Source organism: Brachionichthys hirsutus, chromosome 19 (genome assembly GCF_040956055.1).
Source record: "Brachionichthys hirsutus isolate HB-005 chromosome 19, CSIRO-AGI_Bhir_v1, whole genome shotgun sequence".
NCBI classification, from domain to species: Eukaryota; Metazoa; Chordata; class Actinopteri; order Lophiiformes; family Brachionichthyidae; genus Brachionichthys; species Brachionichthys hirsutus.
This window is the reverse complement of record NC_090915.1, coordinates 7,818,700-7,842,189: the sequence shown is the minus strand read 5'-3', so window position 1 is coordinate 7,842,189 and position 23,490 is coordinate 7,818,700. Positions and strand designations below refer to the sequence as shown.

Sequence of the window (23,490 nt, the reverse complement as noted above, 5' to 3'; positions counted from 1 at the left end):
TCTGCAGCGCGCAATGACCCTGGTTTGGCATGCGCAGCTGGCTATGAGCTGTGGGTTCCGTTGAAAGCAGCCCTCTGATTACAATCCCAGCAGCACCAGTTGCAGAAAATGTTAGAATACCAGTTAGTCAAATAGTTTCAGGTCTGATCATTTTCTCAACTCTGTGTCTGAATATCGTTTTCAGTCATAAATAAAAACAAGAAAGCAATTCTAATCCGAAATGAAACATGCAAAAAAAGCTGTTTATTCACGGGAGAAAGTAGCGCGCACCTCTGGATAAGTCGCTTACCTCACGCGGTACTCCAAATCACCGGGATAAACATCTTCATCCACAAGAGCGCACGGAAATTCTTTTTTTTTTTTTAATCTTCATCCGTTGCTAAACAACTGTCACTGCATTAGAACCAAGTCCCGCGGTTCAGTGTTGGTCCTCTGCCCCCCTCTCTGACGGTATATGACGGCCACGTTCGGAGGAGACGGTGGTATCGCTCCGCCGGTGATGGTGCCTGAACTGCGCCTCGGACTCACCACCGCCGTGCTGCCGCGCCATTACGCGTCACGCACATTTATTTATTTTATTTATTAATTTTTTACCAGAGACGTCGTTTCGTCACTCGATAAAATGCTCCTGTTCACATGTCAGGGAGGCGGAATAAGGGCCACTATTTTGATGTTGTGAGCAAGGATAAAAAAATAAAAATAGAAAGATGTAAAGGGACAAGCCGGAACGCGCCGTGGGCTGGCTGGCTTTAAAGGCGCAGCGCGCAGCAGGAGACGCGCTTCAGCAAGTGCGTCTGTCAGGAGGAAGAACGAGCGCAGACTGATGCCCTCGTTTGGAAAAGTGTCGCAGCAGATGTTTGGCGCACGCCTGAATTTAATTATACTTTGATCTTACTGTAACCTAACCCTGAGTTTTCGTTTGATCCAACACTTAAAGTTTAAACATTAGATATAATAATATATTATGTTTGTCCAAGTGAGGATTTTTTTCTAATTTAAAATCGGTTGCTCATCTGCACGCAGGGCAGGTTTCTATTACACTTGGCAGTTAAGGTGGTTTTGTCATTTGTTACTGATTTTTACAGCTACCTCATGATTTTACTGGTGTATAGCAGGATTAAGCTTAACAATAATAATAATCATCATCATCATGGAACTGAAGATCAAAAACATCTAATTTTGGATCCGATCTGGAGACACCATTTTTGTTTTACTTTATTTTAGCAATATGAGATGGGGATTTTATTTTACAATATCCAGTTGTTTTATATTGAGTCTTTAATTGCACAATGTTGATAAAAGTAGACAACTGTGGGTAATCCTTCATTGCTAGAAACTAACTATAATCTATATTGATCTGGCATCTCAACCAGCAACCCGTCCTCATGTCCCGGTGGGTGTAGTCAGGAACTAGACTGCATAAAGCGGTTTTCCCTTCACCCACTCCTACCATGAATGGCCTACGGGTGGCGTCAGAGACCTGGCTTTAAAAGCTCACAGCACAGGAGTCCCACTCGGGGACCTTGTCCCCTGCACAGGGGACATTGAGAGGGGCTTGACAGCAGTGTAGACGCGCATGTGGGCGTATCAGCAGTCTCTTCTGGGAAAAGCCTTTTTCCACAGACGGAGCACAAGCACCGTCTGTGCTGCTTCAGGGGGCCCCCGGAGCCCACTCTGTTACGCCTCCTACACAGGAAGGGCCCGTGGGCCGATGTGCTGTCAGAATCTGCAGCCAGCCCAAGTTATGGAAGGTATATGGTTCTGGAAAGCTGCTGGTGGGAGCAGGTTATGTTTTAGGGCACGGTTAATAAGGCATTCGTGTTGCTATTGACTTAACAGTATACATTTCTTTCTTGTCTACTGACTTATTAAGGAAACAGTCTGCACCTCCAGGCAGATCTGAATTTCCTATCACTTCTATGACCCTGCCATCTTTTCAGCCTCCTTCTCTGCTTTACTATCCCGTTTGTCTTTGTCTCTTTGGCTGACCCTCGACTTGATCTGGATCACAGCCGCTTTCCTTTCATCGATACGCCCTTCCCAGTGACGTGCAGTCAGGGGAGGCAGGTGAGGCACAGCCTCACCTGTCATCATATAAAATCATATAAAAATCATGTATTTGTATTATTAAAAATAATATAAAAATAATATAATATATAATATAACATCAGTGATATTATATTATATATTTTATGATTGTTTCATTTTTAATAATACAATTAGTGCCTCACATATTCTTGTGCGCAGCGGCATTAAAATACTGCAGAGTGAGGCCATGTGTAATACGGCCTTCAGCCGATAGGGGGCCAGTAAGTGATTCAGCGCACTCATCAGCTGATCCGCTCGTTGGAGACGGGCTTGTAAACAGGAAGCGCTGGCTGTCTGGATGTCTGGACGTCAAGCAAGAACCCGTGTTTTCTGCTTTTCCTGCCTTCTTTTCTCAACTTCTGACGATGTCTGGACTCGGATGGGATATTGCGACATGAAGAATTTACCGAGAAGCCTCCAAACACGAGCAGCGACCGCGCGCATTCATGGTCAAATTGTGGGACCGAGTCCATTAGATGGGAACGAGTGTTCTGTAACGTTCTGGAGAACATAAGCTGTCAAATGAAGCCCAGCTTTTCCTCCATCGCTGGCATATCTCTGCCGTCCCGTTCCGTTCTCTCTCTCTCTCTCTCTTTCTCTCCCACCCACTCACTCGCTCCGTGTCGGGGAGCAGCGTGTCCCACTCACACACACGCAGACGCGTCTCAGAACATGTGTTTAACAGTTAAACATCAGTTAAACTTTAACTGATCAACACGCGCATCCACACACATCCAACGCTGCGCGCACACTGATACGCACAGTTGAATAGGTTTATTAAGTCTCTTGTAAATACGCAGATTATGTGTGGTCTCCCCTTTTTGTCATAAACTGATGAGCAACAGCCCCATCTGGTGGGCAGAGAGGTATTATGATGCAACCAGGGTCAATGGGTGGAGCCAATACTTTGTCAATAAAAATGACCCGGAAGGAAAACTCGGCGGGCCAGGACGGGTCCCCGCTGCCGGTAGAAAAAGTAACCTGGACTCAGCCTGTTTCATTTATGGTGCGTTTGGTACTTAATAACAAGGTGATGGAGCTTTAGACTCTATCAAAGTTTAAAAAACAAACGAAACAACAAAAAACACGGAAGCGGAACAATCCAAATATGGGCGGGGGGGCGGCCCAGCTCCTCCCCTCCTGTCGCCGGATGATGCAGCGCTCCACCGTCCGATCACAGGAGGAGGAGGCGTCCGAGGTTGCGTCGGGGGGGGGCAGCGGGGTAATAGTGGTATTTTCTAAGTCCTCTCAAACAATGAAAAGCTCCGGTTACCGAATATACAGAGTAATATATGACAAGACGGCGAATATACAGAGTAATATATGACAAGACGGCGCAGTGGTTGTCGGCGGGGCTAACGGGATGCTCTGTGGCTTAGCTAGCTAACTCTGGACTGCCAACACGGACTCCGAGCAGCCGACGGAGGACAGCAGGAGGCACCGGGGGGGACAGTAAGTCTTTATTGTGGGTGTGGGTGGATGGATGAACCCAGTACTAACAAGGTGCACCTGAATAAAATGGCCAGTGTGTGTAATTTGGCATTGTATCTCTCTCTCTCACACGCACTGTTTGCCGTCCTGCACCAGCTACTGGCAGATCGTCAGGCTGAAGGTGAGACTTGTGGGTATTTCCATTCTGTGAGTGACTTTGTGCTTATATGAATATTGAATAAATGTGAATCCGCACAGGGTGTTTGAACAACAGCTGATCTGCTGCCTTGTGATTGGTCGGTCAGAAAGTTGCATTAAGCTGCATTGATGCAACCCGGTTCTGCACACGTCCTCATTTCACCAACACCCTCCAGCTAGTGGTGAAGGAGGGTCTTTTAGAATCGGGGTAGTATTTCCGTAACACCACGGCAGATGGGGAGGCAGTGCCCAGATAAGACGAGGCGAGGACCGTGTCCGTCTGTCTGACGATAAACAGGCAGAAGTCTGTTCTTGTGTTTTTGAATTGTGCCACTGATCTGTCATATTCAATTTGCACATTTTTGGGGGCTCTTTGACGTTTTTGTACAACTTGTTCTTTAGCTGTGGACATGAAAATGTTCCTGGGTTATCGTCCTCTTCTTCTGCTTGTGCGTTGTACCCTCGCGGTTTACAGAGCAAATACATTTGCGTCGATCCACGCCCGCTCTCGCTCTAACTCGTTCAGGCTTATCTTATACGAGCGAAATGAACTCGCTGCAAACCTTCTTATTACATTTCCTTGTGTGGATTAAGTAATAAATGTGAATCTGGATTCAAATGTATACTTTATGTGTTCTTGACCACGTTCCACGAAAGTTTGCAGACAATTATTAGGCATGATTGAGTGACCTCCTCCAAACATGGCTGACAGAGATATTTATAGATGCCCAGTGGCAGTCGTGGGAATGTATTTGTTTGTTGATAACATGTCTGGAATATTTTCCAGCTCCCGCTATAATGATGGTTTCCCTCACATTAGGACTCATCAGCTGCATAAACGAGCTTCTGTTCTGTGTCTCGGTTTGACACCTTGTAGGTGACACTCCTCTGTGTTTGCTATTGAGTGGGACTCGTAGAAACCCACCCACAGTTTAAATCCAGGTCCTACGCCTGCATTGTAGCCCCTAAACACAAGCCTGTCAGCTGTTGCGTCCTCCTCGATGTGGTTAGAGCAGGGGTGGGCAAACTTTTTGACTCGCGGGCCACAATAGGTTCTAAAATTTGACAGAGGGGCCGAACCAAGAACAGATGGATGGAGTATTTGTGTGAGCTAATATAAATGACACATGAAAGCTATTGCATTAAAGGATTTGGCCTTTTACAGGCAGCATTACAGGGAAAAGGTCAAATGAATGAGGTTTAATTAGAATACAACTTTATTTAATTATATCATTTGGACAAGTTTGGCGGGCCGGATTAAAAAGACCAACGGGCCGCATATGGCCCCCGGGCCTGGGTTTGCCCATGTCTGGGTTAGAGTGACACATTAAAGCTCAGAGGTGTGGCAGTATTTATCCTTTATGTCTCCCCCCCACTCATTCTTACATTCTGTGTCTTATTCCTTTTATCCCCTGACAGGCGGATGCTAGCTTTTAGCGGCACACGGTCGCCGGCCGGCTGACAGACATGGATCCTCCCACCTCCAGTCTTCCAGCACGGCACAATGGCCTCCACCCTGAGCAGCACCCGGCCTCTTCTACTGATCCCAAGCGGGATAGCCCCTGCCTCACGGTTCACCTCTACTACGTGGGGGAGGATGGAGAAGGGGGCGGGGCGAATGTTTCCGCTAGTGCACTCACGTTCCCAGCTGGGGAGCATGCAGCGGAGGAAGTGTGCATCGATGCAGCGAAGGCATGTGGTGAGTCACAAGAAGCGTTCAGAGCCGTTTCGCCACGTTGGGTTGACTCCCCGACATCGTGAAGTTCTGCTTTCCTTTGGGTCGCACCCCGAGAACACTCTCAAACATGCCGCTCCGCTGAAACAGCTCGATACAATATCTAATAAGTACGAGGTATAAACCTAGTTCTACTTCATGCAGGACGTAACAGATACAGATGGAGATCATAGACTGGGTTATAAATGGGAACAGTGCAAACCTCGTGCGCCCTAAAAATGATCTCATTTGAAGCGTGAGGTAAATATATTTAAAGTAAATGACTGGCGTTGTTTTTCTTGCACATGCTTGGCAGTCAGGCAGTTTTTTTTTTTAATGATTTCTTCCACTTTGTCCATTTGTGGGTTTCTGGGGGGGGGGCATCGTTCCAACTCTGTTTCATTACAATCTTTTCTTGGCGTTGTTTCCACTATTGGAAGTGATCCAGTGTGGAAACTACAGCAATACGTTTGCTTTCTCTTTTTAGAAGCTAAAAAAAAAATCAGGAAGTCGTCAACTGTTGTGTCCGTGCTCCTCGACCGCCGCAGCAGTATCTGTCTCTGCCACACGCTCATGCCCTGATAAGACGCAGCCCCCCCCCTCCCCTTCTGCGTTTGAGTTATCCTCTTATTTTCGTTCTCTTTTATTTCTCTTTTTTAACCTTTGTTCCCTCGCTTGTCTCTTTTTTTAGACATTGCTTCTGGTTCCCTTTCGTAACTTTACGATAACGTGAACGAGATTCTCTGCGTCAAACGTAGACTTTTACTTCTTTTAGGTCTATTTTCTTTAACATTGTCACCACTTCTGCCCGTTGCTCATTCTAACTCTGTAAAGGGGGGTGCTGTTTTCACCCTCTTCTCGTGGATTGTTAGCAGGTTTATACAGAAGCTACTGGGTGGATGGGGCAAGGCAAGCTAAACAGATTTGTGGAGGTACTTCTCTGCTGAATGCAGTTTTAGATAAAGTTTACTTTCTGCAGCACAATGCTTAAACAATACATGTTCTTGGATAGCAATAATTTCAAATTGATACAAAGCAAGATGTGCATAAGGAACACCTTTAGTCCTCTTACTTCACTTCCTCACTTGTGGTAGAACATACTTCCTCTTTACACAGCCTCATATTATTGCTTCATGATTGAATTCTTCCGGTTTTATTGTGACCTTTTCCTGAGACTATAGTTACACAAAACATGACTGATGAGATTGTGTCTGTGATGGAGATGCAGTTTTATTCTAATTAATTAGTGTGCGTTTTAGGAATGGTTAGCGCATTTCACACTTTCTCCCTCTCTCTGCAGGCATTGCTCCAGTCTACTGTGGTCTCTTTGGCCTGATGAGGGGAATCGATCACGTATGGTTCCCTCCTAATCACATCTTTAAGCTGCAGCAGCCAGCCAGTGAGAACCTACACTTCAGAATCAGGTAGATATTTGGAGTCTCACATCCCTTTCCCTTTATTTAGGCTTTTTAATATGTTGTTTAGTTTCTCGTGTCAGATATTTTATGGTTTTGTCTTTTCATCCAGATACTATTTTCCCGGCTGGTATAACAGTGGCAGTTCATTGTACGCTCATCGCTACGGCAAGAGCCCCGTGATGGACGACTGTGTGATGGCATACCTTTTTTTCCAGGTGAGTCTTCTTGAGTTACACCTTACATCATTAGTGGAATGATTGTTTTGTTATTTTGTTCTAGTTTTTCAGCTATGTTCCGTGAGTATTCCAGGGTACTATGTGTGTGCAGTATGTGTTTGGATGCATATGAAAATAGTCTGGGTTGTTTTTCTCTTTCCCACGGTTCCGTTCAGTTTTATCTCCACAGTCACTTTGACTCCCCCACCTTTTCTACCTTTCCTTCATTGATCTATCGCCCCATTCAATTGAGAGACTTTTGTTTTTTGTCCTCTAGTGGCGTAGCGACTTTCTGAATGGCCGGGTTCATATTCCAGTGAGCTATGAGGTGCAGGAGGAGTGTCTGGGCATGGCGGTGTTGGACATGATGAGGCTTGCCAAAGAGAGGAGTCAGTCCCCCGTGAGCATTTGCAGTAACATCAGGTAGGATTCTCTCAGAAAGTAATATCACAGAAAATACGAAACTACTCAGAACTAGAAAAGCACTCGCAGAGCACAGACCTCCGCCAGGCAGCTCATTCCCCTCCTAATTGGATTTGCACCGTCCACATGGTGATCTGGATCATCATGATCAAAAGGTTCTAAATTGTTCTTGGTATCTTTAAACGCCAACCATGAAACACAATTTCTTTTTTTTTGAACTGATTTTTTAATCCTTAAATTGGGTTTTCAATGTTAATATTTTATATTTTTTCCTGACCTCATTCTGGATTAGATTCAGAATACATTTTTCATGATAGTGCATATCGGACCCCTTTATGACTGTGTTTTTTGGTGAGTGAATTGAATGCAGATTTTACAAGATATGATTTTTATTTTTTTTAAAGCCTCCATTATATATCAGAAAAAATCCTGATTTCTTTTTGTGTCCAGACGGGTATCCAGATCGCTCTCAAAATTTAAGGGGATCTAAAACCAAGACCCATCTTCAGGTTATTTTTAATCAAGATCCATCCAGCAGTTTTCCCATACTAAAAAAACAGACAAACGACACCATAACCAGAACCATAAGCTCATTAGGATGCCGTGCTCATCAAGATATTTTCATTATGTTCATTATGAATGAATTTTTCTGACTAATGATCTTAGCCCTCGTCTACATTTAAAATGTGTATTTCGCTTTCATCTAATTGATCTTCTGTATTGCTCATTTTACCTTCTGTGGTTATTAAGTGCTAGTTCTGGACCCTCTTGTCTGGCTTTGTCTTCTGATATTTTTTTTTATGATTTACTCCTTTATTCTCAACCTCACCCCTCCCCGACCACGCCCTGCACACCATCAGCTACAAGTCCTTTCTGCCGAAGAGCGTGCAAATCCGCATTCAAGAATATAACATGTTGACTCGGAAAAGGATCCGCTATCGCTTCAAGAGATTCATCCAGCAGTTCAGTGAATGCAAGGCCACAGCGTGTAACCTCGAGCTCAAATACCTAATGAGCCTGGAGATGCTGCTGCCCTCCCTCTACTCCGAGCGCTTTCAAGTCACCGATCTCTCCTCGCGCAAGGTCACCATCGTCGTCACGGGCAACAAGGGCATCCAATGGTCAAAAGGGACAAAGGAGGATGGAGAAGAGGAGGTAAGGACTGCGTTGCGCGTGCTAAGACATGCCGTATATGCAGCAGCAGGCTGATTTAGCAACAGATGGAGCTCCAGGAGTCTAAATCAAATGCAAGCCGCTGTTCTTTGTGTCTCCAGGAGCTCCAGGCGTACTGTGACTTCCCAGAGGTGATTGACATCAGCATCAAACAGGCCAATAAGGAGGGCTCTGTGGAGAGTCGCATCGTTAGCCTCACCAGACAGGACAACCAGATCCTGGTACATCACACACTGTGGTTGAATTACCGCCGTGCACAACAAAGGCAGCATTGTGTCTAAACGTGTGTGTTTGTGAGCCAGGTGTTCAGCATGAGGGCTCATCTTCACCGGTTTAGATCTATCCATCGTCTGTCGTACATGTAAATCATAAAGTCCTTATGGTTACTGTACTGTTAGACTTTTATTGTTTATTATTGTCGCTTTAGCTTAGGCAGTATTGTGATTTAAGTTAAGGACAGCATCAATTGCTTGATGGTCGGAGCATTTCTGAACTAATTTCTTTAAATTTGAATTTATCAGGACTTATTTTTCTTTCTGTTCTAATTGTTGTTTGGATTCTTATCTTTTATTACTATTACCGGTATGATTATAATTATTGTCTTATTTGTTCTCTGTGTCTCTCAGGAGCTGGAGTTTCGTTTGCTCTCAGAGGCTCTGTCGTTCGTGTCACTGGTTGATGGCTATTACAGACTGGTTGCAGACTCCCACCATTACCTGTGTAAAGAGGTGGCTCCGCTCAGACTTCTGGAGTGCCTTCAGAGCTACTGCCACGGCCCTGTGTCGTGAGTATCACACGCAGCTGCTCGTACGCGCAGCCAGGCAGACCCCAATATGCATTCAGTCCCCCCCCCCCCCCCCCCCCCACAGGATGGAGTTTACCATCGGTAAGCTGCGTCGCTGTGGCAACCACCAAGGTCTGTACGTCCTCCGCTGCAGTCCAAGGGACTATGACAAATACTTCATGTCCTTTGTGGTTGGGGTAAGCTCCTAGTATTATATAACGTATTAACATGAGTCGCGTGTTAAATTCTATATGATGTTATTCAGTGTTAATTGTTCTTATACGTTCAGTGCAGCTGTGCTTTTACTTCTCTTTTCCAGCATGAGACTATGGTGGACTATAAGCACTGTCAGATAGTGAAGACAGAAGCGGGGCAGTACGTTCTGAGTGGCGCCAAGAGTAGCTTCGGATCACTGAAGGAACTTCTGCACTGCTACCAGAAGGAGGCGCTGCGCACTGATGGCTACACGTTCCAGTTGATGCGGTGCTGCCCACCCACCCTAAAAGGTGGGCGCTCTAAGGAGTCGCTAATGATTCGATAATTAATTCACCGTCTTGTATCCGAGGAAACGTGAGAACCTTTTTTTCTGGCCTCTAAGGGCCAGAGAAAAGCTGCACGTCTTTATTCACCATTACGCCTTCGGTCGCTGTTTCAGGATTGCCCTTCATATAAGAGTCGATGGCTAATCCCTCCCACCTTTGGCTTGTCTTTAGATAAGTCCAACCTGCTGGTGTGTAGAACTAACCAGGAAGAAGACGTTCCTCTGTCGCCTTTTCTCCACAAACAAAACATCAGTCAGATGGTCTTCCACAAGATCCGAAAAGAGGACCTCATCTTTGTAAGATGACTTCATGACATTTTGCTTTCTTCTGAATTTTGATATGGCAGCAACGAGAATGAGAAACAAATACGCAGCAGCTGAATAACATTTCTAGTTGCTCTTCGACATAACAATAAAACTCTCCGGCTTCAGAACGAGAGTCTGGGCCAAGGAACGTTCACCAAGATCTTCTGCGGTGTGAGGAAAGAGCGGGGAGACTACGGCGAGGTGCACCAGATGGACGTCGTGATCAAGATCCTGGACAAGGCCCACCGCAACTATTCAGAGGTCGGCCTGTTGCCCCGAGCTGAAACTTCCCTTTTGGAGTTGAGAGACAACAGATTCACACGACGACTTCTTTTGCTTTCTCTCTCTCAGTCCTTCTACGAAGCAGCCAGCATGATGAGCCAGCTCTCCCACAAGCACTTGCTCCTCAATTATGGTGTGTGTGTTTGCGGAGATGAGAGTAAGTGTACGACATGACCACACACACACACACACACACATATAAAGAGGAGTGCATGATGGTGTATTGAGCTCCACCCTATCTCCTTTCCAGACATGATGGTGCAGGAGTACGGTAAATATGGTTCTCTAGACACTTACATGAAGAAGAACAAAGGTGTTGTAAACATCACCTGGAAACTAGAAGTGGCCAAGCAGCTCTCCTGGGTTATGCACTACCTGGTAAGACTTTTTTTTTTATGTATATATATTTTGCGTTGGACAAACGTCCACATGAGGACATGAGCTCAAAGTGAACGCTGTTGTCCCTGCCATGTCTGCACACAGGAGGACAAGAACATCATTCATGGAAATGTTTGTGCCAAGAATGTCCTTCTGATCAGAGAGGAGGACCGGACAACGGGCTGCCTGCCCTTCATCAAGCTCAGCGACCCGGGCGTCAGCGTCACCGTGCTGCCCAGAGAAGGTGAGCTACGTGGCTGCGTGCCACTTCCGGTTGGCATGTTGTAATCTCTCTCCTCCTGTCTCTATCAGTTCTGGTGGAGCATATCCCATGGGTCGCGCCGGAATGCATTGACGACCCCCAAAACCTGAGTTTGGCAACAGACAAATGGGGCTTTGGGACCACCCTGTGGGAGATCTGCAGCGGCGGAGACAAACCTCTCAGCACCCTGGACTGCTCCAAGGTCACAAAAACAAAAGGATGTTTGAGAGCGTTAAAGGAATCGGTCTCCATCTTGTGAAATGTTGATTTTAAGTCAGCAAAAAGGAAAAAAAATAATTTCCAGTGTAGTTTTTACGTTACGTTTGTCAGCTTTATGTCTTCCGTCGTGCTGCTTTCTTCTACAGAAGAACTTGTTCTATGAGGACCGGCATCAGCTGCCGGCTCCTAAATGGACCGAGCTGGCCAACCTAATCAACAGCTGTATGGACTACGAGCCTTCGTACCGGCCGTCCTTCAGAGCCATCATCAGAGATCTCAACAGTCTCTTCACGCCAGGTGAGCCGGACAAACGAGCGTGTTGTTGTTCTTGTTGCTGATGTCGGAGTCTCTGCAGAGAACCCTCTGCTGTTATGTGAGAACTCAGGAACATCTGGTGTGATGTTTGCAGACTACGAGCTTCTGGTGGAGAGCGACATGGTCCCCAACAGGACGAGGGGCTCCGGCTTCCCGTGGGCCTTCGAGAACCAGGAGCCCGCTCAGTTTGAAGAGAGGCACCTCATTTTTCTCAAGCAGCTAGGAAAAGTGAGAGACAAACATTTTCCTCTTTTTGCTTCTTCTGTTTCATTTGACTTCCTCGAGAGGAAGTGGTTTAATCATCAGAGATTAATGTTTGTTTTTTTGCTTCCCTGTACATTGAAAGCATCTCGTTGACTCTTGACTCGCCCTCTGTGTCGAAGGGAAACTTCGGCAGCGTGGAGATGTGCCGGTACGACCCCTTGCAGGACAACACAGGAGAGGTGGTGGCCGTGAAGAAGCTGCAGCACAGCACCGCCGAGCACCTCAGGGACTTTGAGCGGGAGATCGAGATTCTCAAATCTCTCCAGCATGAAAACATCGTAAAATACAAAGGAGTCTGCTACAGCGCAGGTGTGATCACGTTGTTTGATATCTCTATACTAGCAGTACCTCTTCATATTTAGATAAATCAACCCCAAATGCTGCCTCGTAGGTATCACGGTTAGCAGGAGCTAGCGTAGCATAACCAGCGCCTCCCTTGAGCCGATCTCAAACCCGGATAAATACACAGCATAGCTGCAGGAATGGCGCCCGGCGTAAAACCTACAGGACGCTGCTGGACATTGGATCACTGTGGGTCGAGACGAACATGAGGAGCGAGCGGTAAGGTCAGAGAGGACAGAGTTCGATGGTTTGGACATGTCCAGAGGAGAGACGGGGACTATATTGGTAGAAGGATGCTGAGGATGGAACTGCCAGGGAACAGGGCTAGAGGTCGACCCAGGAGGAGATACATGGACGTAGTGAGGGAGGACATGAGAGTGGCTGGTGTTGGGGAGGACGATGCAAAGGACAGGGTGAAGTGGAGAAGGTTGCTTTGCTGTGGCGACCCCTCACGGGACAAGCAGAAAGAAGAACCCGAAAACGTTTTTCTCCACTCCAGTGAAGTAAACGATCCTGACCAATTTGTTCAAATTGCAAGTAGCACCTGCAGCAGATTCTGCTTTACCGAATAACGTTTTTGCAGTTCCTGCTTTTCTAGCCTGGGGTGTCCATGAGCGTGAAGAAAAAATTCATCTGAATTTCCTCCCTTAAGTGTCACTGTGAACGTCTTTATATTTCTGCAGGACGAAGGAACCTGCAGCTGATAATGGAGTATCTCCCCTTCGGCAGCTTGAGAGATTATCTCATCAAACACAAAGACCACTTTGACTCCAAGAAGCTGCTGCACTACGCGGCACAGATCTGCAAGGTAACACGGCACAGAACATGCGAAGTCTTGGTGCTGCATCATGCCTTAAATCCCGTCTGTATAAACAATCATTTGTATAATTATAAAAATGTTTTATTGTTACCTCTCAGAGGTTAAACTCTCGATACTGCATGTTGTGTAGTACTGTGAGTATTGATGGGCATCTTTTCTTTGAGTAGTTGCTTTACGTGCATGACTAACCTTTGCTCACCTGTACCCTTCAGGGCATGGACTACCTCGCCGCTAAGCGATACATCCACAGAGACCTCGCGACCAGAAACATCCTGGTGGAGAGCGAGATGAGGGTGAAGATCGGCGACTTCGGCCTGACGAAGGTTCTGCCACAGGACAAGGAGTACTACACCGTCAGAGAGCCGGGGGAAAGCCCCATCTTCTGGTGGGGGGGGCAGTTCCACCATCATATGTGTCTGTTTTTGATTGTAAAAACATTTTAGATATTTTAAACCTGACTTTTTTTGGGTGATTTTTTTCCTGCCTCCCTGAGAATTATTTTTTGAGATTTCCTCTTTTTCAAAAGCTGCTCAGCTGTTTAGCCAAAAAGGAGCGAGCAGACGGTCTTTTATTAATTGAGTTGATCTATACTCTTAACGTTATGCGAGTTATTCTGTATTTTATTGTCACCCTAACATCTTTTTATTGTTATCAAGGCTCCATTTAGTTCCTGTTCCTGTTTTTATGTTGTTACTGGCACTGCTTAGTTGTAAAGGATTTTCAGTTACATTTCTTTTCCTTATCGCTGTTTAAAGGTGTGTGCGTGCGTCCTACGCAGCGTTGTGAGGTTGTAATGGTGTGTGCGTGCGTCCTACACTGCGTTGTGAGGTTGTAATGGTGTGTGCGTGCGTCCTACGCAGCGTTGTGAGGTTGTAATGGTGTGTGCGTGCGTCCTACGCGGCGTTGTGAGGTTGTAATGGTGTGTGCGTGCGTCCTACGCGGCGTTGTGAGGTTGTAATGGTGTGTGCGTGCGTCCTACGCGGCGTTGTGAGGTTGTAATGGTGTGTGCGTGCGTCCTACGCGGCGTTGTGAGGTTGTAATGGTGTGTGCGTGCGTCCTACGCGGCGTTGTGAGGTTGTAATGGTGTTTATTTTGCAGGTACGCTCCAGAGTCTCTGACTGAGAGTAAATTCTCCGTGGCATCAGATGTTTGGAGTTTTGGCGTCGTCCTCTACGAACTCTTCACTCTCAGCGATAAGAACTGCAGCCCGCCAGCGGTACGCCCCCGCCCGCCACGTCTGACATCACTTATTACCCTCCCTGTAATTAAATGATAAGCTCTTAATTGACTCATAAACCAGTAGCCAGTTTAAGCGGTTGGAAGTCTTGTAATCAGTTGATTGAGCTCTCAAGAACAGAATGAACTGATTGTTTGAGGGCCGTTTGAGTTTTGTGATGTTTTTCCTGACGTGCTTTCATCAGCACGAACTTTGTGCGTTCTGTTTTTAGGTGTTTATGGAGAAGATGGGACACGAAAAGCAGGGCCAGATGATTGTATACCATCTGATAGACCTGCTGAAACAGGGATTTAGGTTGCCTGCTCCTGATATTTGTCAAAAGGAGGTCAGTAACTTGACGCAAATATGACAGTATTCCTACTGTTTTGTTTCTTATGTTCTCATCCTACTTCCCTCAGATTCACAAGATGATGACGGACTGCTGGAACGCTGAACCGAGACTTCGTCCCACTTTCAAGACATTAACCCACAGCGTGGAGACTATACGCGACGGCCTGGACAGATGAGCGGCGCCGGTAGCTCCACCTTTGACCTTTAGGTGTCGGTGAAGAGGAGCCAAAAAGACAGCTGGCGTCTTTTGTGAGGTGTGTGTTCACGGCAGTGACCTCTGACGGCGCGGCTCATGGGAGGCCGGACTCGGATCAGGATAAAGAGCAGACTGTAAACACGAAGCACTAGCGGCACTTCTTTCACAAGGGAACCGTCTCTCCGCAAGCAGCTACGAGGCCTCGGTTGTTAACGTGGCGACGAAATCAATTAGACAAGAAATAACTTCCAGTTGGAATAATCTGGACTGGAAGCATTCTGACATTGTCTTTGCAGTTGGTGACCTGCGTGTGTTTTATACAACAGCCGGTTGCTTTCGAGGTGATACGGATAATACTGTCCATTTGAAGAGACGCTATGTATAGACTGAATACTTTTTATATTTAGAATGATGACTTGGAAAGTTGTTAATTGTTTTGCACCAAATGTCACTGAAGAAAGGAGGTGACGAATGAACTTTGCAAAATGGCCTCTTTCTTGTCATAAAATTCAGGCCATGCAAACACGGCAAATGTCGACGCAGCGGTGCCGTAACGGTCGTCACACCGCGAAGATGAGTCACCGTGAAGTTCGCTCACAAGCGCCGTGCGTCTGTAACCTCGGGGCAGGACGTGGAAGATCTGGATCATCGTCTCGTCACATGTCAAAACCGTTGTGGTTAGATTCTCAACGCTTGTAAAGTGTTTCTGCCAAACAGGATGTTTTAAAAAAAAACAAAAACTTGCAGAGATTTTTTTGTGATAAATCTAAATCAGTGTTACAGAACAAAAGTCTGTGCTTTTTTCTTTTTCCAAAACAAAGATTTTCATTCAAAAAACAGGATTTTTAACCAGAGTGAACTTCTTGTGTTCCTTCTTCCCATTTATTTCACTATTTTAGTTTGGTGAGAATAACAATCTGGTCTTCTCATGATTTAAATGTCTAAAGACTTCTAGGGGGTTAATCACTTTATTGCGATAAAATATGCTGTGGTATTTTGTTTTATATTTATATTTTTAAAAAATGAAGCTTTTTCCTAATCAAGTTTCTACATATAAAACCATAAATAATTTTTATTGTAAACCAGAAATTGTGCGTCAGAAAGGGTTGAAGGTAAAATCCTTTCCTGTCGTGTCCTCGGGGTGTTGACGGGAAAATGTTCAGGCGGGTGTAATGTTGTGAAGGGAAGCCGGCAATAAGTTCACAGCAGCCTAAATGACATTAATGTGTGATATTGGCCTGTAAGAATCCAGTTTAGTCAGGCGAGCGCTGCTTATTGCGTCAGATCCTTTTACGAACATATAAAGAAGCATCTTATAGAAATGTAATATTTCATACGAACGCAGTATTTCAAATTTATTGTCAGTGATGCCGAAAGGGTAACAGACAGTACATGAGCTGCAGGAAGGATCAAACGAGTGAGGGAAGACATGATGCGACAGAGCATCATGGTTTCTATACGCGGTGGTAATAAGCATGTTTAATAGCGGGTAAGAACATCTTTCCACATTTCATCGGCCGTCCTCTCCGCCTCAGCACAGGCGTCCAATATCATTTTTGGTACAGCCGTGGTTACAGCACTTCCCCGCCACGCCGAGAGAAAAGTTCCTCTTCTTCTTGCTCTGGTTCGGCTCGTCGGCAAGGATCCCGACACTTTCGCTCAAAAACGCGGACGGAAGTGGAGGAGGGTCGCTGAGCGACGGCTGCTCCCCGTAGAGAGCCAGGTCTGCCAGGGAGGAGGAGGAGGAGGAGGAGGAGGAGGAGGAGGCAGCGTGGCGAGGAGCGGGGCTATCTGTGAGCCAGCGGCGTCGGTCCTCCACGGTGATGCCACCGAGGGAAGTCCACTGGAAGGGAGCTGCAGGGAGACGGGTTCGATGTAAACGTTTGAATCAAAGCAAACGTACTATCAAAAGGTTTGGAGGCGGCCCCGAGGGTCTGCCAATCAGCTGTCTGTCTGACTCAACGCAGGAACGACACCCTATACAAGTCGCCATGTAACATTTGCTCTGTAGAAGCCTGTAAAGAACACTGTGGCAAACAATCTATTCGAAGGAATAGTTCATCTCAAGAAATAAAACACTGAATTTAGTTTTACCTGTAAATATACGGACATTTCTCTTAGCTCTCCTTTTTTGTCACAAATCACGCAGCAGCTGAAACTCACCCCCGTCCCCCTCGGTGGCGCGTCTCCAGCGGGAGCCCCCGCAGGTGAAGATCACCGCCCTGATGAACTCCCTCCCGCACAGCTTCACCCTGTAGTCCCTCGCTATGTTCAGTCTGCTCATCAGGTCGACCTGCACGCAGCTGCACATCCCGCCGAAGAACACGGCCGCGGCAAGGGTCACTCTGCAGAGCATCTTTCACTTGACCTGATGGCCGGTTTGAGCTGCTGCACAGAGGGGTGGATGGGATAGGATGGGGGGGGGGTCAGCTGAGCGCCACCTCTGATCAGACACCTGCGTTGAATCCTGGTGGTTTTCTGGCTGGTTGGCTTTTTTTCCTGCTGTTTTCTTGCAGCCTGTTGAAGTCAAAGATGCCTCTCGTTGCAAAGCAGACTTTCCTCTTGTTCTTCTCGCCGTAGTCCTGGTCCTAATTTAAGCGTTCGACGCTCAGCCCCCTCCCACTCGGTCCTTCTCCCTCCCTCACACGTCGTTTAGATCGATGACAATGACGTACAGAACCCTCTGATTGTAATATTTGTCCAGTAATAATAATAATAAAAATGTGATGGGTGAAAATTAACAAGTGAACCATTTGTAAGCATGGCACATATATTTAATAGAATCACCATGTGGTATAGATTTGACATTTATAATATCATTTGATGCCCATGATGGATATAATAAGATAATAACTATTTTTATATAAAGTGGCAGGCACGTGTTATTTCTCTAAAAACGAGCTGAGGGTGCTTTTGGCACGGCGGGCCTTTTCTATGCTGTCGAAGGTTGGACTTCCATGAGGCAAGTCCAGGCGGTCCGGTTCCGATGCCATGACGCTCTCAGCCTCCCCTGGACGGAGGAAATAAGGCAAAGAAGAAGACATTTTTAGCCATATTTGTTTTAGATTTATGTGCATTTATGTATGCGGATGGCCCCCAAACAAACGATTGATGATGCCGATGCAAACGTGGCTGTAATAGATTGTCAGCTTAGTTTTTAGTGTGACGGTTAATGACTGGCAGCTTTTCCTCACCTCTCATACGATAAATAAGCGTCCCGTAGGCGCTGTCCATCTGGTAGGCTAATACGAAGCTCAGAGGAACGATGGGCGCCATCAGGGACGGTTTCTTTTTCTTAAAAGCACTGAAGAAAACGAGAGGAAAGGTTTACGACGTATAAAAGAACGGGCTAACTCATTTATTTGATGAGGAAAGAGGACGTTAATGTTGGAGAGCATGAATCCCACCTATAGGGGTCAGTGTTTCTCCTTCACGCTGTTCACATTCAAACAATTCTGACGTGTTGCTTTGCCAGTTTATTTCTAAACCATTTCTAAAATAAATAAATGACATGAATTGATCTGCATACACACTGAACTCACCTGACGGTGGATCCCACAGCAACGATTGTAAAGAATGTGCCGAAATATTTGACGAACTCTCTGGACCAGGCGACCTGCATAGCCATCTGTCTCCGTCTCATCTGGTCCTGCATCGTGACCTGACGCTCCATCTACCGCACACAGACGTGACTTCAGTTACATGACAAACACGCATAACACAGACGTTTATTTTGGGTCCAGACCGGGATCCGGATCGCTCTCAAAACTTAATGGGATCTAAATTAGACCAAGACCCATCTTCAGATTATTTTTAATCAAGATCCATTCAGTAGTTTTTCCGGAACGATGCCGATGGCGGTGACGTAGATGGCATAAAGGATACATCGGGCAGCAGAAGCGCTGGACGATGTATCGTTTCAGCATCTACAAACGGCCATTATCCAAATTGCTCACACAAAAACGTGGCTGTAAATGGTTTAAGACATTTTACATAATGACGGCAGCATTGTTATCAAGTCAAAAAGTGGTAACTTTGAAACTAAATCTGACTAAACACTCGATATAATTGGTTAACTGCGTCATTAAAGGCATTACATCGCACCGTTCCGTTTATCGGTGGGAAAATCCAATCAAAGGAATTTGAAGAGCACAAATCAAGCAACGCCAAGTGGGGCGATTGGATGAATAGCAGGTTTGGCTGCTAATAAACATTAAAGGTGCAAAATGTTAACGCTCAGGAGATTTAAGGCTGCAATTAACAGCCTGTGATGGCACTTTAAAAAATTATATTAATGGATAATCAACCCTAATCAAATATTATATAGCTTTATAAATGCTGTTAGCCTGATTTAGTTCAATCAACATCAAGACCAGTCCAAGGTAACATTTGACACACTGCCGTAGGACACCGTGTGAGACGCTCCATCGATCTGCTCGTCTTCGGTAAACGTAGGCATTAAGAGCGTTACCAAACATCTGAGGGGGGACGTTTAATTCCAACGCAGGTAAAATCACCTGGTGAGGAATCTCTCGCCGCTTAATGCCGGGCTCACGTTACAGGAGAATCCGACCCGTTTCGTAGACACAATCTTTTTCCAGACGTGTTTGATAGTTAAGATTTAAAATGGAGATGATTCAAACAGGCCTTGAAGCCTGACTCGGCGTTGAGAGAGACTGAGTCTTACTTCCAGCTTCGCTCCAGGAAGTTGTCATACAAGACTAACCTGCATTCCCCTAACCCACGTAGTCACACGAGGGATCACTGAAGATCTCTCCCCCCTATCAAGTTAATAAATCAGTGTCGTGTGTTTTCAGCATTCCTTTTGGGGCCTTAAAGACGACACATTTTTCCTTCTGACTTAAAATGTAACTTGAAATGCAAACGGAATGCAGCTCTTAGGAGTTTCCACCAAACAGTTTAACACTCTGAATCTTCTCTTTTGAATCTCTTACTGTCAGGAAGTGGACTACAACCTATGATTTTACCCGGAACAAGGAAGCCACAAGCCGTTTCTCGGAACACTCGCATGTCGAGGCATTTCTGTATATGCAAGGGAACCCCTGATCAATTCCAACTTTAGAACTGTTCCTTTAAAAGTAGAAGACGCCTGGTCTCCCGTTACGGAAACATTGCAAGGCCTAACAAAGAGCTTGGCTGCAAGCTTGGGCATGCAGCCGATATTACACAATGACCGTGATTGGAAAAAGCAGTGAAGGTGACGTGAAAGAAAGCAACGAACCGTGACGAGGCCCCCCCGAGAAGGTGACAAAGTGAGAGCCGAGCGGAAATATAAGTGAGAAATTCAATCACTTTTTCTTACGGCTTACAAGCATAAGCACAGCGCGACGATGCTTGTCAGGAACTGATAGGCACGAATCATGCTGATCGAACGTGACAAACAACAAACACACACAAACATGGCTTCCTAATACGTTTTTGTACTGTTTCAATATTTGTTTTGTGTTTTGAGTAAATCAATGAAAGGATCTGGAAGGATTCCTGTCATTAGTTCATTATAATTATTTAAAATCATTTCATGGCTGATACGTTGTGAGAAGGGATTCCTCAGGGCACCCTTCTTGTTCCCTTTCAGATCAAACTGAAACGACATTCAATATGTACTGAGAAAGTTAGCTCTGACTTTACCCTGCTTCGCTTTGGATAAGGCAATAATTCGGACTGTTGGGATCAATTCATTTTTGTTTTAGTTGTGAGATATGGGCTATCAATAAATTTTATGCATTATTTTAGGGATATTAATTTCCCCACATATGCGCACGATTTTTTTTCTATTTAATTGATAATGATATAAAAACATCTCTGGACATAAATTTCCAATATTTAAATGACATTGATTTTCATCGTGAGAAGATCGTCATTCACTCAAGGTTAAACTGTGCTTTAGTCGCTCTATAACGTCGAGCAGACTGTGGGAGTGGCGGCGGACGTCTGTGGATGCGTCTAAACTTTAGAACATCACCTCATCTCTGAGTCAGACAGAATCAGATTTCCATCGGTGTCATGTCTCCCTTGGACATACGTCCAACAAACACACCCCTTTAATTCGAAAATAATGTTTTAGATGGACGACGTGGGTGAGACATAATGCCCAATCACTTTGACTCAAGGGGTCCACGAGGCAATAGCAGGAAAAGGATCAATTATCTGTGAGTCATGTGACTTGAAAACATCGGAAAGCGATCATCTTTGACATCTTAATGCGACAAGAGAAAGCAGCTAGCACTTCACGTATATTCTGAAATTGCTAGGTTTGATTAATTTTACTCGTGCAAAAACACAGAAAAATGACTTCCTGTTACGGGCAGTGAGGAAACGTCTGACAGTCAGGGACCCTGAACGCCTCGTCTGTACGATACAAAAACGTTAGATAAAAATCGAACTACTGAAAGTTACGCTTTACATAAATGAAACGACACAAAGCGGATCCACTGCGGTAAAGTTTTAACGGGCGCATTACATTCACCGGTGACTCATTGTCGTGTCTCAAATGAGAGTGGGATTAAACTCAATTACCAAACCTTCGCCATCCACGAATGAAATTCTTCATTATCATCCACGCTTGCAGCTGATAGGTCAGGAGGAAATTTGCAGGGAAGAAACCAAGAACAACAACAACAAAAAAACCCTTTTGGGCATAAATCGGATAATCTCATTGGCGTTATGACAGTCACACATCCCACCTGCTGCTCAGCAGCTTGCCTTGCAGGCAGTAATAGCTCACAACAAATCGCCCCCACAAAGGTGAAGAAGAAAAAAAAAACAATGTTTTGTTTCAATGGACAAACCGGCGGTCTCCACATAGAAGCACTGATTCAATTGAGATAAGTGAAAGTGTCAGCTGTGCTTTTGAGGACAGTAAATACATTATAAAGCACCTACCAGTCTAGTGGCTGAAACATGCACCTGCATTCCTGTCATTTACATGCTGATAGATCGTGACTTCAAAGGACCAGAAGTCTGGTAGTTTGTAATTCCAGTTTTTCCCCAGTGGAAACTCCAGCCGGAACTGATCCAACATGAAACAAACGGAGAGCGTTCACACTGGGACTCGAACCGACCACCCTCCGGTTCCCAAGGCAAGTCCCTGTGTGCCGCTGAGCTACAACAGTTTTACCTACTTTGAGCATTTTTTTACTTAAAGTCATGACAGAAGCTTTCAGCATAAAGATTAGGACTAGTCCCAGCCACAAGCACCCATCAGAGCAACGTTCAGTTTAGTCTTCTTTGATGCTACAGCACTCACCTGGAGCCGCGCATTGTGGAGCATGAATTCCTGTTGCTTTTTCAAGTTTGCATCCATTGTTTTAGACAAAAGGAACCCCATGTTGTTGTTGTTGTTGTTGTTGTTGTTGTTACCTGCGGACATAAATACCATTTATTATAAATCACTCAAGAGTATACCACTAACTACACTGTAAACTTCTCCTCTAAACCCATATTTGAAAGGGTCAAACAGACTTTAAATACTTTAACATGCATATTAAACAGCACTCAATGTGTATATATACTGTACGTAAACACGGAAGCAGTGCGAGCCGTGCTTCGTGTGTAGCTAACGACGTAGCATCCCGTGCTTGTGCTAACTGTAAAGCGTGCATTTTGACCATTAGTGAACGGTGAGGCATAAATCAAAGTTTAACGCACCTAATATACTCTGAGGACGGCAGGTTAAACACTGTGATGTACGTTGAGGCGCGCAAAGGCACCATCAACCTCAAGGATCAAGGGCACAAAAACAATCGCGTATCCTGCCGCTGCTACACTTCCGGATGCGTTCACTGCAGTCGGAAATTATGACACTGCAATATCCAACTCCGACAAAGATGATTTAAACGCTTTACTGTTGAGTTAGACTTCACGCACAGGCGTTTGAAATTATTGATATTAGGTCAATATTCTACTTGAACGTCATAGGTCATTGATAAAAACCTTCAGGGCATTGTTTTCCCAGTTGAGCGTGTTAATTAATCTCTTTAACGGGGATTTTCGATGTTGCCGATTCCGTGAAGGCAGCGATTGTTTCCTGTTAACGCCAGAATGAGAATATACTTCCGGTTCAACCTTCAAAATAAGACTTCACACACAAATTATTCTTTATAAAACTGTATGCACAAGGGGTCTAAAAATGCACCATTTTTGGCAGAGAAAAAGGTCCTGTCTTTTACAATTTGTTGTAGTACTGGAGTCCAAAAACATACAAACTTAGGGAAATTCCCGCTATTATTTTCAATCCCTACAAACATAGATTGAGGGGAGAATGACTTCTGCAGGAATACCAAACAAAGAGTACATGACCAGGATCAAACGAAGTGCAAGTACACCAGACAAGTCCTCAGGGCAGTTAAGTGCCTGTCATTACATACTCAATATTTTCGCTATTTTTTGCTATACTCCACTTTATTTGATGGTGGCAGTTTGTTGAGAAATGGCTCCCTCTATTGGCCATTGTGTGCATCTTCAGGTTCAGAATTTGGGCTCTGGAACTAAACTCTCTTCGTTCATTTTACAGCTTGTTGCCTCCTCGTGCTCT

At 45.3% G+C, this 23,490-nt stretch overlaps 3 protein-coding genes across 5 annotated transcripts; 1 reads left to right on the top strand and 2 right to left on the bottom strand.

Moving 5' to 3' along the window:
* The first annotated feature begins 5,181 nt into the window (after positions 1 to 5,181).
* LOC137908483 (tyrosine-protein kinase JAK2-like) lies at positions 5,182 to 15,765 on the top strand. Its single transcript, XM_068752891.1, has 23 exons — positions 5,182 to 5,416; positions 6,732 to 6,855; positions 6,959 to 7,064; positions 7,342 to 7,487; positions 8,348 to 8,642; positions 8,762 to 8,881; positions 9,287 to 9,444; positions 9,530 to 9,641; positions 9,764 to 9,950; positions 10,158 to 10,282; positions 10,418 to 10,552; positions 10,643 to 10,730; positions 10,824 to 10,951; positions 11,057 to 11,195; positions 11,264 to 11,415; positions 11,579 to 11,729; positions 11,842 to 11,975; positions 12,131 to 12,320; positions 13,037 to 13,161; positions 13,386 to 13,558; positions 14,272 to 14,389; positions 14,622 to 14,735; positions 14,809 to 15,765. The coding sequence occupies exons 1-23, from the start codon at positions 5,185 to 5,187 to the stop codon at positions 14,914 to 14,916; spliced, it is 3,360 nt and encodes a 1,119-aa protein (XP_068608992.1). The 5' UTR covers positions 5,182 to 5,184; the 3' UTR covers positions 14,917 to 15,765.
* A 546-nt stretch (positions 15,766 to 16,311) lies between these two features.
* rln1 (relaxin 1) lies at positions 16,312 to 17,334 on the bottom strand. The gene is made up of 2 exons (XM_068753288.1): positions 17,100 to 17,334; positions 16,312 to 16,790 (listed from the first exon to the last, which is right to left on the bottom strand). The coding sequence occupies exons 1-2, from the start codon at positions 17,290 to 17,292 to the stop codon at positions 16,468 to 16,470; spliced, it is 516 nt and encodes a 171-aa protein (XP_068609389.1). The 5' UTR covers positions 17,293 to 17,334; the 3' UTR covers positions 16,312 to 16,467.
* Positions 17,335 to 17,423: 89 nt separating this feature from the next.
* plgrkt (plasminogen receptor, C-terminal lysine transmembrane protein) lies at positions 17,424 to 22,984 on the bottom strand. Of its 3 annotated transcripts, none has more exons than XM_068753071.1 (5): positions 22,890 to 22,984; positions 22,204 to 22,316; positions 18,479 to 18,609; positions 18,131 to 18,240; positions 17,424 to 17,946 (listed from the first exon to the last, which is right to left on the bottom strand). In XM_068753071.1, the coding sequence occupies exons 2-5, from the start codon at positions 22,282 to 22,284 to the stop codon at positions 17,819 to 17,821; spliced, it is 450 nt and encodes a 149-aa protein (XP_068609172.1). In that variant the 5' UTR covers positions 22,285 to 22,316; positions 22,890 to 22,984; the 3' UTR covers positions 17,424 to 17,818. The 3 variants fall into 3 exon arrangements, with proteins under 3 accessions (XP_068609172.1, XP_068609170.1, XP_068609171.1); XM_068753069.1 differs by lacking the exon at positions 22,890 to 22,984 and adding an exon at positions 22,605 to 22,719; XM_068753070.1 differs by lacking the exon at positions 22,890 to 22,984 and adding an exon at positions 22,603 to 22,697 and having other exon boundaries at positions 22,204 to 22,305.
* Between the last annotated feature and the right edge of the window lie 506 nt (positions 22,985 to 23,490).

Excerpts from the sequence above, each read along its gene's own strand:
- LOC137908483 (XM_068752891.1), top strand. The coding sequence starts at position 5,185 with ATGGATCCTCCCACCTCCAGTCTTCCAGCACGGCACAATGGCCTCCAC. Across the intron at positions 12,321-13,036 it reads AGGAGTCTGCTACAGCGCAG|GACGAAGGAACCTGCAGCTG; the intron begins GTGTGATCACGT and ends ATATTTCTGCAG. Across the intron at positions 14,390-14,621 it reads AGAACTGCAGCCCGCCAGCG|GTGTTTATGGAGAAGATGGG; the intron begins GTACGCCCCCGC and ends TTCTGTTTTTAG.
- rln1 (XM_068753288.1), bottom strand. The coding sequence starts at position 17,292 with ATGCTCTGCAGAGTGACCCTTGCCGCGGCCGTGTTCTTCGGCGGGATG. Across the intron at positions 16,791-17,099 it reads CGCCACCGAGGGGGACGGGG|CTCCCTTCCAGTGGACTTCC; the intron begins GTGAGTTTCAGC and ends GTCTCCCTGCAG.
- plgrkt (XM_068753071.1), bottom strand. The coding sequence starts at position 22,284 with ATGGGGTTCCTTTTGTCTAAAACAATGGATGCAAACTTGAAAAAGCAA. Across the intron at positions 18,610-22,203 it reads TCCACAATGCGCGGCTCCAG|ATGGAGCGTCAGGTCACGAT; the intron begins GTGAGTGCTGTA and ends TGTGTGCGGTAG. Across the intron at positions 17,947-18,130 it reads GCTTATTTATCGTATGAGAG|GGGAGGCTGAGAGCGTCATG; the intron begins GTGAGGAAAAGC and ends TCCTCCGTCCAG.